Here is a 15,891-nt window from a genome sequence, read left to right on the forward strand (position 1 = left end):
GCAGGGTTAAATGTCAAATCAGTGATGGCAGGGTTAAATATCAAATCAATGATGGGAGTGTTAAATATCAAATCAATGATGGGAGTGTTAAATGTCAAATCAGTGATGGGAGTGTTAAATGTCAAATTTGTGATGGCAGGGTTAAATGTCAAATCCGTGATGAGAGTGTTAAATGTCAAATCAGTGATGTGCAGTGTTAAATGTCAAATCAGTGATGAGAGTGTTAAATATCAAATCAGTGATGAGAGTGTTAAATATCAAATCAGTGATGGCAGGGTTAAATGTCAAATTTGTGATGGGAGTGTTAAATGTCAAATCAGTGATGGGAGTGTTAAATGTCAAATTTGTGATGGCAGGGTTAAATGTCAAATCAGTGATGGGAGTGTTAAATATCAAATCAGTGATGGCAGGGTTAAATGTCAAATCAGTGATGGGAGTGTTAAATATCAAATCAGTGATGGCAGGGTTAAATGTCAAATCAGTGATGGCAGGGTTAAATATCAAATCAATGATGGGAGTGTTAAATATCAAATCAATGATGGGAGTGTTAAATGTCAAATCAGTGATGGGAGTGTTAAATGTCAAATTTGTGATGGCAGGGTTAAATGTCAAATCCGTGATGAGAGTGTTAAATGTCAAATCAGTGATGTGCAGTGTTAAATGTCAAATTTGTGATGGGAGTGTTAAATGTCAAATCAGTGATGAGAGTGTTAAATATCAAATCAGTGATGGCAGTGTTAAATATCAAATCAGTGATGGGAGTGTTAAATGTCAAATCAGTGATGGGAGTGTTAAATATCAAATCAGTGATGGCAGTGTTAAATATCAAATCAGTGATGGGAGTGTTAAATGTCAAATCAGTGATGGGAGTGTTAAATATCAAATCAGTGATGGCAGGGTTAAATGTCAAATCAGTGATGAGAGTGTTAAATGTCAAATTTGTGATGGGAGTGTTAAATATCAAATCAGTGATGGCAGGGTTAAATGTCAAATTTGTGATGGGAGTGTTAAATATCAATTCAATGATGGCAGGGTTAAATGTCAAATTTGTGATGGCAGGGTTAAATGTCAAATTTGTGATGTGCAGTGTTAAATGTCAAATCAGTGATGGGCAGTGTTAAATGTCAAATCAGTGATGGCAGGGTTAAATGTCAAATCCGTGATGAGAGTGTTAAATGTCAAATTGAGATGAAGGGTTAAATGTCAAATTTGTGATGAGAGTGTTAAATGTCAAATTTGTGATGTGCAGTGTTAAATGTCAAATCAGTGATGGCAGGGTTAAATGTCAAATCAGTGATGAGAGTGTTAAATGTCAAATTGAGATGTGCAGTGTTAAATGTCAAATCAGTGATGTGCAGTGTTAAATATCAAATCAGTGATGGCAGGGTTAAATGTCAAATCAGTGATGTGCAGTGTTAAATATCAAATCAGTGATGGCAGGGTTAAATATCAAATCAGTGATGGCAGGGTTAAATATCAAATCAGTGATGGCAGGGTTAAATATCAAATCAGTGATGGCAGAGTTAAATATCAAATCAGTGATGGCAGGGTTAAATATCAAATCAGTGATGGCAGGGTTAAATATCAAATCAGTGATGGCAGGGTTAAGTATCAAATCAGTGATGGCAGGGTTAAATATCAAATCAGTGATGGCAGGGTTAAATATCAAATCAGTGATGGCAGGGTTAAATATCAAATCAGTGATGGCAGGGTTAAATATCAAATCAGTGATGGCAGGGTTAAATATCAAATCCGTGATGGCAGGGTTAAATATCAAATCAGTGATGGCAGGGTTAAATATCAAATCAGTGATGGCAGAGTTAAATATCAAATCAGTGATGGCAGGGTTAAATATCAAATCAGTGATGGGAGTGTTAAATGTCAAATTGAGATGAAGGGTTAAAAGAATTCAACTCACCAAATTTTGTGAGGGTTCATTGATCTGAACCAGAGCGGCTGCCATTTTTCTGATAGTATACGTCTCCACACCATTGTGTGTGACAGCATGGAGTAAACTGTCCGTGGTTGTCACAAGTTTTGACTTAGCAGTGTAGTTGTATGTAGACAACAGTGTACAGTCACAGTTGTAGACATCATACATAAAACCTTCATGGAACCCACTCACAAAACAACTCAGGCCCACCAATCTATCTCGTCTGCTACCTGTGAAAATAATACAAAACCTATTTTTAATGATGAAACAAGCAGCCTCTCGGCTGAGATAGCTCCGCTGTTAGCAATGCACATTTCAATTAAAGAAGTGAAGATATCATTAGAAAATGAAAAAATGTGAGAGAGGTCTACCTGAGGTACCTAATTGTATGTATTGTATCAAAGCATTCAGATTAGCTGTTTTCAACAAGAAGTCGAAAATATAACTTTTTACCAAAAATAACAAAATATTCATCTAAATTAGGAAATTGAAGATATCATCATGAAATGAAGAAATCTGAGAGAGGTTTATCTGAGGTACCTACATGTTCAACATCAAAAGTAATCGGACTTGCAGTTTTCAACAAGACTTCGAAAATATCACTTTTTATCAAAATTAGATAATTGAAGATATCACCAGAAAATGAACAAACCTAAGAGAGGTCTGCCTTGGGTATTATACACCAAGTATCAAAGCAATAAGAACTGTAGTTTTTAACAAGAAGTTAAAAATGTAAAAAGTTGACACGGACAACAAAAGACAACATACGACAACGAAGAACAATCAATGATAAGCTTCGCTTGGCAAAGTCAACAGCGGAGCTAAAAAACAAGTAGATGGATGTTGTAATTGTCATAGAAATATAGAGCTATTTTTCACAAATTACTCTAATTTCAATGTAAATTTAGGATGAAGCAGACAGAATGTACATGGTGCTCTTTATTGACTTTTACAAACCTATTACCAGTTATATATAGATTATATCTATTTAGACAGATATCGTATCAATATAATATTCATATTTATTTGTCAAAATTGACAAAAAATAGTCTTATGGGGTTTTAGATTACTAATTGGTTTCGTTTATAGTCATATATTTATAAGATTCGTTTCTCATTATTGTACTATACTTAATTTTACCCGGAATTAATTTTTGCTGGAATGACTTTTTGTACGGAATTTATTTTCACTGATTTTTGATCAGTATATCGGAAAAAAGTTAAATTTGCTGGATTTTATTTTCACTGAATCACTACTTCAGTAAAAATAGCAAAAATAAATTCCAAGCGGAAATAAAGCATTTCTTAGTAGCTGCAAGCTCATTGTATGTAAGGCACATTCTGGAACTTTCTGGGTGTAATTGTTGTCTCTGAGGTTGGAGTCAAAATGAAGATTATAAGTCATCTTTATTCATGCTTTTCTTATTATATCCTTACGATACCAAAAGTGAAAAAAAAAAAATTAAGGGACACTAGATTTAAAAAAAAAAAATAGATTTTTGTAATTTTTGCACTGGTTTCTATGGTAAATCATATTTATATGCCTAATAAAAATTTTATTTAGTGAGTTTTCAATGTGATAATAGATTTTTCCATTATAAACACTGAGAAGTTCTTTCCCACAATGCATCTCTGAGAAGTTCTTTCCCACAATGCATCTATGTGCAAAGTAGTGCAAAATCTGAATTCACCTCGAATTTACTTAAACATATACCTAGGGAAAATGAAAATGAAAAGGTAATATTTACATAACAGCATTTTGATTACAAATATTTTGTAACAGATTGAAGACAAAAATTAAAGACAAAAAACATACTAAAACTACTGATCACCTTGCCCATGATTTGCGAACTAACGATATACTGTGATTCATGATGAAATTGATGTCACATAGTTACAAACTCAATGAAAAAACTTAATTTATCAAAAATATTGGGTACAGATCCTAGGGGTGGAGTGGGTGTTTGTAGGGGATACACTGAACAAGCCATGCATGGCACATTCCCTGTTAGTTATCGAATTTAAGATATATAGTTTTGTTTATAGTAATATAGCTGGAATATAACCATGTCAGGAATATGATTTTTTAACATTAAAATGATTGACATTTGTATCGATCGTCAAACAAGTACTTGTCCATATTGAGAGATATCAAATCAGCCATTTTGAATACATGTGTATATATATAACATGATGTATAATGAATATATAAAATTTGAATATAATCAGTCAAAGCATTTAAGAGATACATGTATGGCTCTAGAAGCCCAATCATTAAAACAAAATGGCCACCAGTCAGCCATTTTGAATCCAATCTGAAAAATAAAATGACGTGCATCAGGAACCCGTAATGTCTAATGTATGTACCAAGTTTGAACGAAATCCATCCATAAATGCCAGAAATGCTTGATATTTGATGATTTTTTAGCACAAAAATGACCACCATTCGGCCATTTTGAATAGGGCCGTCAAACCAATATATCTGTTTATCTATGACATGATGTATAATGAATATTTAAAATTTGAACATAATCGGTGAAAGCAAGTCAGAGATATGGACGAGAACCACATTCATTAAAACAAAATGGCCACCAGTCGGCCATTTTGAATCTTATATGAAAAACAAAATTATTTGCATCAAGATCCCATAATGTCTAATGTATATACCAAGTTTGAACTAAATCCATCTGTAAACAGCCGAGAAATGGTTGATTTTTAGGATTTTTAGCACAAAAATGGCCGCCATTCAGCCATCTTGAATCAGATCGTAAAACAAAATGATGTGCACCAAGGTCCTGTATATACTAAGTTTGAACAAATTCCATCTGTAAACAGCTGAGAAATGCTTGATTTTGATGATTTTTAGCACAAAAATGGCCACCATTCGGCCATCTTGAATTTGATCGTGAAACAAATTGACGTGCATATGTATAATATCATGTATGATGTATGTGTGGAGTTTGATTGTGATTGGTCCAGGCATTTCTAAGATACAGGTCCGGACGCATGCACACACGCACGCACGAACCCACGGAGGTCAAAATATAAGTCTCTGTTTTCGGACTGTGTTCGAACGGGGACTAAAAATGCTGACAATGCAATAAATACAATACAGGCAAGGTAAAAATAAATGTGCTAGTTGTCCATGTTTCCTTGATTTGAACCTTCAAGCTAATCTTGTCAGTATGTAATTACATTTAATTTGAGTTGGTGTCATGTTTCTACTCAAGCAAATGAGGCACATTTTCCTAAATACAGACATCAACTTTAATAATCTTGAACTGCAACGAGATTATATATTGGTCGATATTATATTTCAAAGTCTGAGAAAGATTGAAAAAATATTACTCAAGTTATCCTGTCCACAAGATGTTATAAAGATGACAATGACACCCCCAACAACGACATACATTGTAAGCACAATATATTCGCACTTCATTATCATAACGAGCAAATTAAAAAAAAACACTATTTATTCTCATTTATTAAAAACAATTGGAACTAGGTGAAAATAGTATCGCCTTCGTAGAACTGATGACATAGACCCAGCTTCTCTGATGTAGAAAGACTAGGGTATAAAAGACAATGTAATCACTCAATAATAATTTATTGATATATTTGTCTTTTTATAGTTTTGATTAATCTTAGGATGAGCACCATAGTTGTATTATGTCTGCTATTCTACCACTTCTATATATTCTGGATTCTATGCTCACTGGTACAATGTCAAAATACCATCGTCATATGTATTGTACACATTTATTCTTTAATATGTTCGATGCTATGGCCTGCACAATTTTGTTTGAAAAACACACCTTAATTTCAGCCTGTCGGCTGATAAAACTTTGTTACTTCAGATGCATAATGGGAAAGAAATATCTTATTTACTGAAGCATTAGAAGATGAGAAACATTTCCTGCTATTTTGGATTTGCTATATAGAACAAAGAAAAAACTGTTTAATGAGTGTGCAATAAATATGTACACAATGAATGTGAATTCCATATTTCAAAAGAATATGGAGAATAACATAGCCTTAGCAAAATATTTGAAGAGCACAATTTTTAATCAAAGAAAGCTTAGAAAGAACTCCCATGTGCTGAGAGTATTGGAGACACATTAAATATAATTCAAAATTACTTTAATAGCTGAAAACTAATTGTGCAAATCAGAAAATTAATATGAACAGATTTGAGTGTAAAACTAATGAGGTCTGCACAATGTAACAGAAAATCTATGTTTCCAAGTTTAATTGAAATGTGATTAGAACCAACAAATTATGAATTATTATGCTTATTGGGGAATTAATATGAACAGATTTTTACCCCAAACTAATTAGGTTTGTACATTGTCCTAGAGCATCTTTGTACTAAGTTTCATTGAAATGGAATAATTTGTACTTTAGATATCAGTGTAAAAACTTAAAATTGGTTAATTATGCAAATTAAGTAATTAATATGTACAGATTTTAACCCACAATTATTCAGGTCTGTCTATTGTTCTACAGCATCCATATACATTCATTGATATGTGATGTTTAGTACCTGAGATATCAGTGTGAAAGTTGGTTAATTATGCAAATTAGGTGATTAATATGCACAAATATTTTTCGGAAACTAATTGGGTCTACATAATTCTAGATTCATTGAAATGTGATGATTAGTACTTTAGATATCAGTAGAAAAGCTGAAAATTAATTATGAAAATTAGGTAATTAATATGCACAATTATTTACCCTAAAACTAATCAGGTCTCTGCATAGTCCTAAAGGATCTATATACCAAGTTTCATTGAAATGCGATGATTAGTAATTAGATACCCGTGGGAAAAGCTGAAAATTAACTAATTATGCAAATTAGGCGATTAATATGCACAAATATTTATCGGAAAAAATCAATCTCTGCATAGTCCTTGAGTATGTAAGTACCAAGTTTCATTGAAATGTAATGCTCACTACTTATATCAAATGCTGAAAATTAATTAATTATGCAAATTAGGTAATTAATATGTACTAATATTACCATAAAAACTATCAGGTCTGTGCAGTGTCATATGACATATATGTACCAAGTTTCATTGAAATGTGATGATTAGTACTTCAGATATCAGTGGAAAAACCGAAAATTGACTAATCATTATGCAAATTAGGTAATTAGTATCCACAGATTATTACCAAAAACTAATCAAATCCTAGCATTAGTTCAGAGTATGTATGTACAAAGTTTCATCAAAATCCAATGAGTGGTTGTTCAGATATCAGTGGAACAATCATGGAACAGCTAAAAATCAGCTAATTATCATGCAAATTAGGTAATTAATATGCATGGATTTTTACCAAACACTAATCAAATCTGCGCATATGTTCAGAGCATCTATGTACCAAGTTTCATCAAAATCCAATGAGTGGTTCTTTAGATATCAGTGGAACAGTCATAGAACAGCTAAAAATTAGCTAATTATCATGCAAATTAGGTAATTTACGAGCATGGATTTTTACCAAAAAAAACACAGAAAGTAATTAATTTATTTTTTCTTTTATTTCACTGTAATTTTTTCTTTTATTTTTCCCTCTTAATTTTATCTCTCGCATTTGTATTTCTTTGTATTTATGTTCCTTACCATACAAAAACCATCTGAAGGTTATTATTTACTAGAATGAGAAAATTTTATTTATCAACACTAAACGAATTAATCTGATTGAGGAATGAATCAAATCTTGCAGAGATCCATCTAAGGCACCTACATTGAAATATCAGAACAATTTAGTTGATGGTTTTCAAATAGATGTCAGAAATTACCAAAAATTTAATAAATGAAAAAAATATTCACTAAAATAAGAGAACTAAGTAAGATGAAAATCAACAAATCTGAGTGTTCAACTCACCTAAATATAACCTACATATAAAATATCAAGGCAATCAATAAGAAATCAAAGATAGTATCTTTAACCAAAATTGACAAAAATATAGATGGTCACAAAAAGAACGAATCTGACTGAGGTTTACCCAAAGTGTCTGCATATTAAATATTGAGACAATTAGCTCATTTTCAAGAAGTTGTAAATATCACTTTTTACCACAAATATTCAAAAATATTCACTAAAAATAAAAAAATTTATAACATTCTCACAAAATGAACAAATCTAATAGAAGGTACCTACATACTAAGTATCCAAAGAAGTGGGAAAAAGCATTTATGTCAAACAACAGACGGATGGATTGATAATGACAGGCAATTACCTAATATATGAACAGCTCCACCATGTCATCTTTGAACATTAATTATTCGCTGGTTTTTAATTTTGCTATTTTTATTGATAAGTAAATTTCATTAAATTAAATTCATGTGAACTTGTAAAATAACAATAGAACTTATTGTTTCTCTGCTATATTAGTGAATTAAAAACCCAAATGGTTTTACAGTACTTTTACACTAAAATATTATTTATTTTGATCAAACACCTCTGTAAATTATGTAAGCAAATACACTACTAATAGATTAAATTCAATACAGTGCTTGCTCATTCATGAAGTGTGTATTAATATTGTACAGTGTATGTTTTGGAATACAACTATTACCAGTATTATACAGAAGTTTCCATGGTTATTGTGACTTTACAGTCAACCCTGTCACGGCTAACTTTTGTCACAAAATAAACTTGCATAATAATTTTTTCTCATATTTTTCCCAAATATTTGAACAAGACATCCAAAATTAATAAAGAATATACATGTATAGATAAATACACAAAATCTGTAAAATGATACACTAACATATTTGTAAAAAAAAAATACAGTTCAGTTGAAGCATATACTGTAAAAGGATTAATTATTCGTTGGGTTTTAATTTTGCTCATTTCGCTGACTGGAAAATGCGCTAAATTAAAACACAGTAAATATGTAAAATTTAACATAGAACACATCATCTAAATGATGAAACCATTAATTTAAAACCCACTGAATATTCCTGAAATGGTAAATCAGCGAAATTTAAACCCAGTGAAAATTAGTCATTTTACAGTATACAATGCAGACCTTTGTATGTTGAAAAACTTGCCAACAAGCAAGCTGCTCCTTGATTGGTCTGACTTTTAGTGCAAGTGTTGGGTGGCCAATCAGGTACTATTTTGTAAGTAGCTTCTCATGGACTCAACAAGCAAGCTGCTCCTTGATTGGTCTGATTTTTAGTGCAAGTGTTGGGTGGCCAATCAGGTACAATTTTGTAAGTAGCTTCTCATGGACTCAACAAGCAAGCTGCTCCTTGATTGGTCTGATTTTTAGTGCAAGTGTTGGGTGGCCAATCAGGTACAATTTTGTAAGTAGCTTCTCATGGACTCAACAAGCAAGCTGCTCCTTGATTGGTCTGACTTTTAGTGCAAGTGTTGGGTGGCCAATCAGGTACAATTTTGTAAGTAGCTTCTCATGGACTCAACAAGCAAGCTGCTCCTTGATTGGTCTGATTTTTAGTGCAAGTGTTGGGTGGCCAATCAGGTACAATTTTGTAAGTAGCTTCTCATGGACTCAACAAGCAAGCTGCTCCTTGATTGGTCTGACTTTTAGTGCAAGTGTTGGGTGGCCAATCAGGTACAATTTTGTAAGTAGCTTCTCATGGACTCAACAAGCAACCTGGTGGTCAAAATAACTCCGCTGTCCTACAAGAACATAGTGGGAGCCAAGTCAAGAACAGATTGTTCACAAAAATAATGTACACCCCAAATATCAAAGAAATCAGGTTGGCAGCGCTCCGGAAGAATTCAAAAATATTTGGCAAAAAAGAAGAATTGATGATATCATAATGAAATGAACAAATCTGACAGAGGTCCACCCAAGGTACCTACATATCAGTATCAAAGCAATTGAGCTTTGGTAGTGTTCAGGAAGAATTTAAAAATATTTGCCAAAAATGGAGAATTGATGATATCATAATGAAATGAACAAATCTGACAGAGGTCCACCCAAGCTACCTACATATCAAGTATCAAAGCAATTGAGCTTTGGTAGTGTTCAGGAAGAATTTAAAAATATTTGCAAAAAATGGAGAATTGATGATATCATAATGAAATGAACAAATCTGATACAGGTCCACCCAAGCTACCTACATATCAAGTATCAAAGCAATTGAGCTTTGGTAGTGTTCAGGAAGAATTTAAAAATATTTGCCAAAAATTAGAGAATTGATGATATCATAATGAAATGAACAAATCTGACAGAGGTCCACCCAAGCTACCTACATAACAAGTATCAAAGCAATTGAGCTTTGGTAGTGTTCAGGAAGAATTTAAAAATATTTGCCAAAAATGGAGAATTGATGATATCATAATGAAATGAACAAATCTGACACAGGTCCACCCAAGGTACCTACATATCAAGTATCAAAGCAATTGAGCTTTGGTAGTGTTCAGGAAGAATTTAAAAATATTTGCCAAAAATGGAGAATTGATGATATCATAATGAAATGAACAAATCTGACAGAGGTCCACCCAAGGTACCTACATATCAAGTATCAAAGCAATTGAGCTTTGGTAGTGTTCAGGAAGAATTTAAAAATATTTGCCAAAAATGGAGAATTGATGATATCATAATGAAATGAACAAATCTGACAGAGGTCCACCCAAGCTACCTACATATCAAGTATCAAAGCAATTGAGCTTTGGTAGTGTTCAGGAAGAATTTAAAAATATTTGCCAAAAATGGAGAATTGATGATATCATAATGAAATGAACAAATCTGACACAGGTCCACCCAAGGTACCTACATATCAAGTATCAAAGCAATTGAGCTTTGGTAGTGTTCAGGAAGAATTCAAAAATATTTGCCAAAAATGGAGAATTGATGATATCATGATGAAATGAACAAATCTGACACAGGTCCACCCAAGCTACCTACATATCAAGTATCAAAGCAATTGAGCTTTGGTAGTGTTCAGGAAGAATTCAAAAATATTTGCCAAAAATGGAGAATTGATGATATCATAATGAAATGAACAAATCTGATACAGGTCCACCCAAGGTACCTACATATCAAGTATCAAAGCAATTGAGCTTTGGTAGTGTTCAGGAAGAATTTAAAAATATTTGCCAAAAATGGAGAATTGATGATATCATAATGAAATGAACAAATCTGACACAGGTCCACCCAAGGTACCTACATATCAAGTATCAAAGCAATTGAGCTTTGGTAGTGTTCAGGAAGAATTTAAAAATATTTGCCAAAAATGGAGAATTGATGATATCATAATGAAATGAACAAATCTGACAGAGGTCCACCCAAGGTACCTACATATCAAGTATCAAAGCAATTGAGCTTTGGTAGTGTTCAGGAAGAATTTAAAAATATTTGCCAAAAATGGAGAATTGATGATATCATAATGAAATGAACAAATCTGACAGAGGTCCACCCAAGGTACCTACATATCAAGTATCAAAGCAATTGAGCTTTGGTAGTGTTCAGGAAGAATTTAAAAATATTTGCCAAAAATGGAGAATTGATGATATCATAATGAAATGAACAAATCTGACACAGGTCCACCCAAGGTACCTACATATCAAGTATCAAAGCAATTGAGCTTTGGTAGTGTTCAGGAAGAATTTAAAAATATTTGCCAAAAATGGAGAATTGATGATATCATAATGAAATGAACAAATCTGACACAGGTCCACCCAAGGTACCTACATATCAAGTATCAAAGCAATTGAGCTTTGGTAGTGTTCAGGAAGAATTTAAAAATATTTGCCAAAAATGGAGAATTGATGATATCATAATGAAATGAACAAATCTGACACAGGTCCACCCAAGGTACCTACATATCAAGTATCAAAGCAATTGAGCTTTGGTAGTGTTCAGGAAGAATTTAAAAATATTTGCCAAAAATGGAGAATTGATGATATCATGATGAAATGAACAAATCTGACAGAGGTCCACCCAAGCTACCTACATATCAAGTATCAAAGCAATTGAGCTTTGGTAGTGTTCAGGAAGAATTTAAAAATATTTGCCAAAAATGGAGAATTGATGATATCATGATGAAATGAACAAATCTGACAGAGGTCCACCCAAGCTACCTACATATCAAGTATCAAAGCAATTGAGCTTTGGTAGTGTTCAGGAAGAATTTAAAAATATTTGCCAAAAATGGAGAATTGATGATATCATGATGAAATGAACAAATCTGACACAGGTCCACCCAAGCTACCTACATATCAAGTATCAAAGCAATTGAGCTTTGGTAGTGTTCAGGAAGAATTTAAAAATATTTGCCAAAAATGGAGAATTGATGATATCATGATGAAATGAACAAATCTGACAGAGGTCCACCCAAGGTACCTACATATCAAGTATCAAAGCAATTGAGCTTTGGTAGTGTTCAGGAAGAATTTAAAAATATTTGCAAAAAATGGAGAATTGATGATATCATAATGAAATGAACAAATCTGATACAGGTCCACCCAAGCTACCTACATATCAAGTATCAAAGCAATTGAGCTTTGGTAGTGTTCAGGAAGAATTTAAAAATATTTGCAAAAAATGGAGAATTGATGATATCATAATGAAATGAACAAATCTGACACAGGTCCACCCAAGGTACCTACATATCAAGTATCAAAGCAATTGAGCTTTGGTAGTGTTCAGGAAGAATTTAAAAATATTTGCCAAAAATTAGAGAATTGATGATATCATAATGAAATGAACAAATCTGACAGAGGTCCACCCAAGCTACCTACATATCAAGTATCAAAGCAATTGAGCTTTGGTAGTGTTCAGGAAGAATTTAAAAATATTTGCCAAAAATGGAGAATTGATGATATCATAATGAAATGAACAAATCTGACACAGGTCCACCCAAGGTACCTACATATCAAGTATCAAAGCCATTGAGCTTTGGTAGTGTTCAGGAAGAATTTAAAAATATTTGCCAAAAATGGAGAATTGATGATATCATAATGAAATGAACAAATCTGACAGAGGTCCACCCAAGCTACCTACATAACAAGTATCAAAGCAATTGAGCTTTGGTAGTGTTCAGGAAGAATTTAAAAATATTTGCCAAAAATGGAGAATTGATGATATCATAATGAAATGAACAAATCTGACAGAGGTCCACCCAAGCTACCTACATATCAAGTATCAAAGCAATTGAGCTTTGGTAGTGTTCAGGAAGAATTTAAAAATATTTGCCAAAAATGGAGAATTGATGATATCATAATGAAATGAACAAATCTGACACAGGTCCACCCAAGGTACCTACATATCAAGTATCAAAGCAATTGAGCTTTGGTAGTGTTCAGGAAGAATTTAAAAATATTTGCCAAAAATGGAGAATTGATGATATCATAATGAAATGAACAAATCTGACACAGGTCCACCCAAGGTACCTACATATCAAGTATCAAAGCAATTGAGCTTTGGTAGTGTTCAGGAAGAATTTAAAAATATTTGCCAAAAATGGAGAATTGATGATATCATAATGAAATGAACAAATCTGACAGAGGTCCACCCAAGCTACCTACATAACAAGTATCAAAGCAATTGAGCTTTGGTAGTGTTCAGGAAGAATTCAAAAATATTTGCCAAAAATGGAGAATTGATGATATCATAATGAAATGAACAAATCTGACACAGGTCCACCCAAGCTACCTACATAACAAGTATCAAAGCAATTGAGCTTTGGTAGTGTTCAGGAAGAATTTAAAAATATTTGCCAAAAATGGAGAATTGATGATATCATAATGAAATGAACAAATCTGACACAGGTCCACCCAAGGTACCTACATATCAAGTATCAAAGCAATTGAGCTTTGGTAGTGTTCAGGAAGAATTCAAAAATATTTGCCAAAAATGGAGAATTGATGATATCATGATGAAATGAACAAATCTGACAGAGGTCCACCCAAGGTACCTACATATCAAGTATCAAAGCAATTGAGCTTTGGTAGTGTTCAGGAAGAATTTAAAAATATTTGCCAAAAATGGAGAATTGATGATATCATAATGAAATGAACAAATCTGACAGAGGTCCACCCAAGGTACCTACATATCAAGTATCAAAGCAATTGAGCTTTGGTAGTGTTCAGGAAGAATTTAAAAATATTTGCCAAAAATGGAGAATTGATGATATCATAATGAAATGAACAAATCTGACACAGGTCCACCCAAGCTACCTACATATCAAGTATCAAAGCAATTGAGCTTTGGTAGTGTTCAGGAAGAATTCAAAAATATTTGCCAAAAATGGAGAATTGATGATATCATGATGAAATGAACAAATCTGACAGAGGTCCACCCAAGCTACCTACATATCAAGTATCAAAGCAATTGAGCTTTGGTAGTGTTCAGGAAGAATTTAAAAATATTTGCCAAAAATGGAGAATTGATGATATCATGATGAAATGAACAAATCTGACACAGGTCCACCCAAGGTACCTACATAACAAGTATCAAAGCAATTGAGCTTTGGTAGTGTTCAGGAAGAATTTAAAAATATTTGCCAAAAATGGAGAATTGATGATATCATAATGAAATGAACAAATCTGATACAGGTCCACCCAAGCTACCTACATATCAAGTATCAAAGCAATTGAGCTTTGGTAGTGTTCAGGAAGAATTTAAAAATATTTGCCAAAAATGGAGAATTGATGATATCATGATGAAATGAACAAATCTGACACAGGTCCACCCAAGCTACCTACATATCAAGTATCAAAGCAATTGAGCTTTGGTAGTGTTCAGGAAGAATTTAAAAATATTTGCCAAAAATGGAGAATTGATGATATCATGATGAAATGAACAAATCTGACACAGGTCCACCCAAGCTACCTACATAACAAGTATCAATTTAAGCCATTGAGCTGGTAGTTTTCAAGAAGTCAAAAATGCAGTTGTTGATGGACAAACAGACGGCGACGGACAATCAATATGAACAGCACAGCTCTGTCATCTACAATGGTGTTTAAAAAGTTAAGCAGTGAACAATAAAAACTAAACTTACTTTTCTGATATGTTGGCAGAAGTTTTAACGAGTGCAAATATTGCTCAGTTGCATCACCAGGAAACTTGCAACATTTGTACAAGATAGTGGTACTGCTGATGAGAGGTCTAGTCCTACAAATAGATTGATATGAAAAATGAACCCAAAAATTAAAAAAATTAGCTAAATCCTAATATGCAACATAGTATTCGATGACCCCCCCTCAACCCGCTCCCTAAAGGTCACACATCCTGGTACTTGCATGACTCCCTAAAGGTCACACATCCTGGTACTTGCATGACTCCCTAAAGGTCACACATCCTGGTACTTGACCACCCCCAAAATTGTTAATGAACCAAAATCATAGGCGACGGCACGAAATTTTGCATGGAGGAGCGAGATTTGCTCATCTTCCAGACCCCCTGAAATGCTATTTCCTGCTTTTTGAGGGGCAAACTTTGCTCACACAAAGGGTTTCAGCTTGATTTTAGAGGGTTTTTTTCTGCCCCCTGCACGCTGCTGTGGAGCGCCGTTCAAAGAGTGGTTGAAAAAAAATAAAGTCAAGGAAACCATCCACATCAACTTTGCAATCCTGAGCATTCAAATTTATTTACGTTGCACATGTAGGGGTAATCTTGTTATGCTGCTCAGGGGAGTCTCAACAACCATCCCAAAGTACCTTTTCTGAGAAAATGTCTGGATATATCCGCCCCAGAATATAGCAAGCATGATAGACCAACTGGAGTCAGTTGCAGCCATTAGAAACAGGTATGAAAACTCATCACACAAATGCTGATGCATATACATGACATTATGTCTAATGAAAATGTGTGATTATTATGCATATTCAGCCTTAAATGGCTGCCATTTGGCCATCTTGAATAAAATCATTAGACAAATGCATATGCACATGTCTGATACAACGTCTGATATATATTTGAAGTTTGAACTTGATTGGTTCAAGTATGTGGGCCCGTGTAGGTTCTTATAAAGTCAG

General features: G+C 33.4%; 1 protein-coding gene across 1 annotated transcript in view; it reads right to left on the reverse strand.

Moving 5' to 3' along the window:
• Nucleotides 1–15,891, reverse strand: part of LOC102807741 (BLOC-2 complex member HPS3-like) — a 64,043-nt gene that overhangs the window by 34,241 nt on the left and 13,911 nt on the right. Inside the window, exons 4-5 of the mRNA XM_085508393.1 lie at nucleotides 14,916–15,028; nucleotides 1,919–2,163 (exon numbers count right to left, since the gene is read on the reverse strand). Of these exons, the coding sequence (XP_085364519.1) occupies nucleotides 1,919–2,163; nucleotides 14,916–15,028 (358 nt within the window). The remainder of the gene's footprint in view (nucleotides 1–1,918; nucleotides 2,164–14,915; nucleotides 15,029–15,891) is intronic.

The sequence above is a fragment of the Saccoglossus kowalevskii genome, chromosome 15 (assembly GCF_978046115.1).
Source record: "Saccoglossus kowalevskii chromosome 15, keSacKowa6.1, whole genome shotgun sequence".
Taxonomy (NCBI): Eukaryota; Metazoa; Hemichordata; class Enteropneusta; family Harrimaniidae; genus Saccoglossus; species Saccoglossus kowalevskii.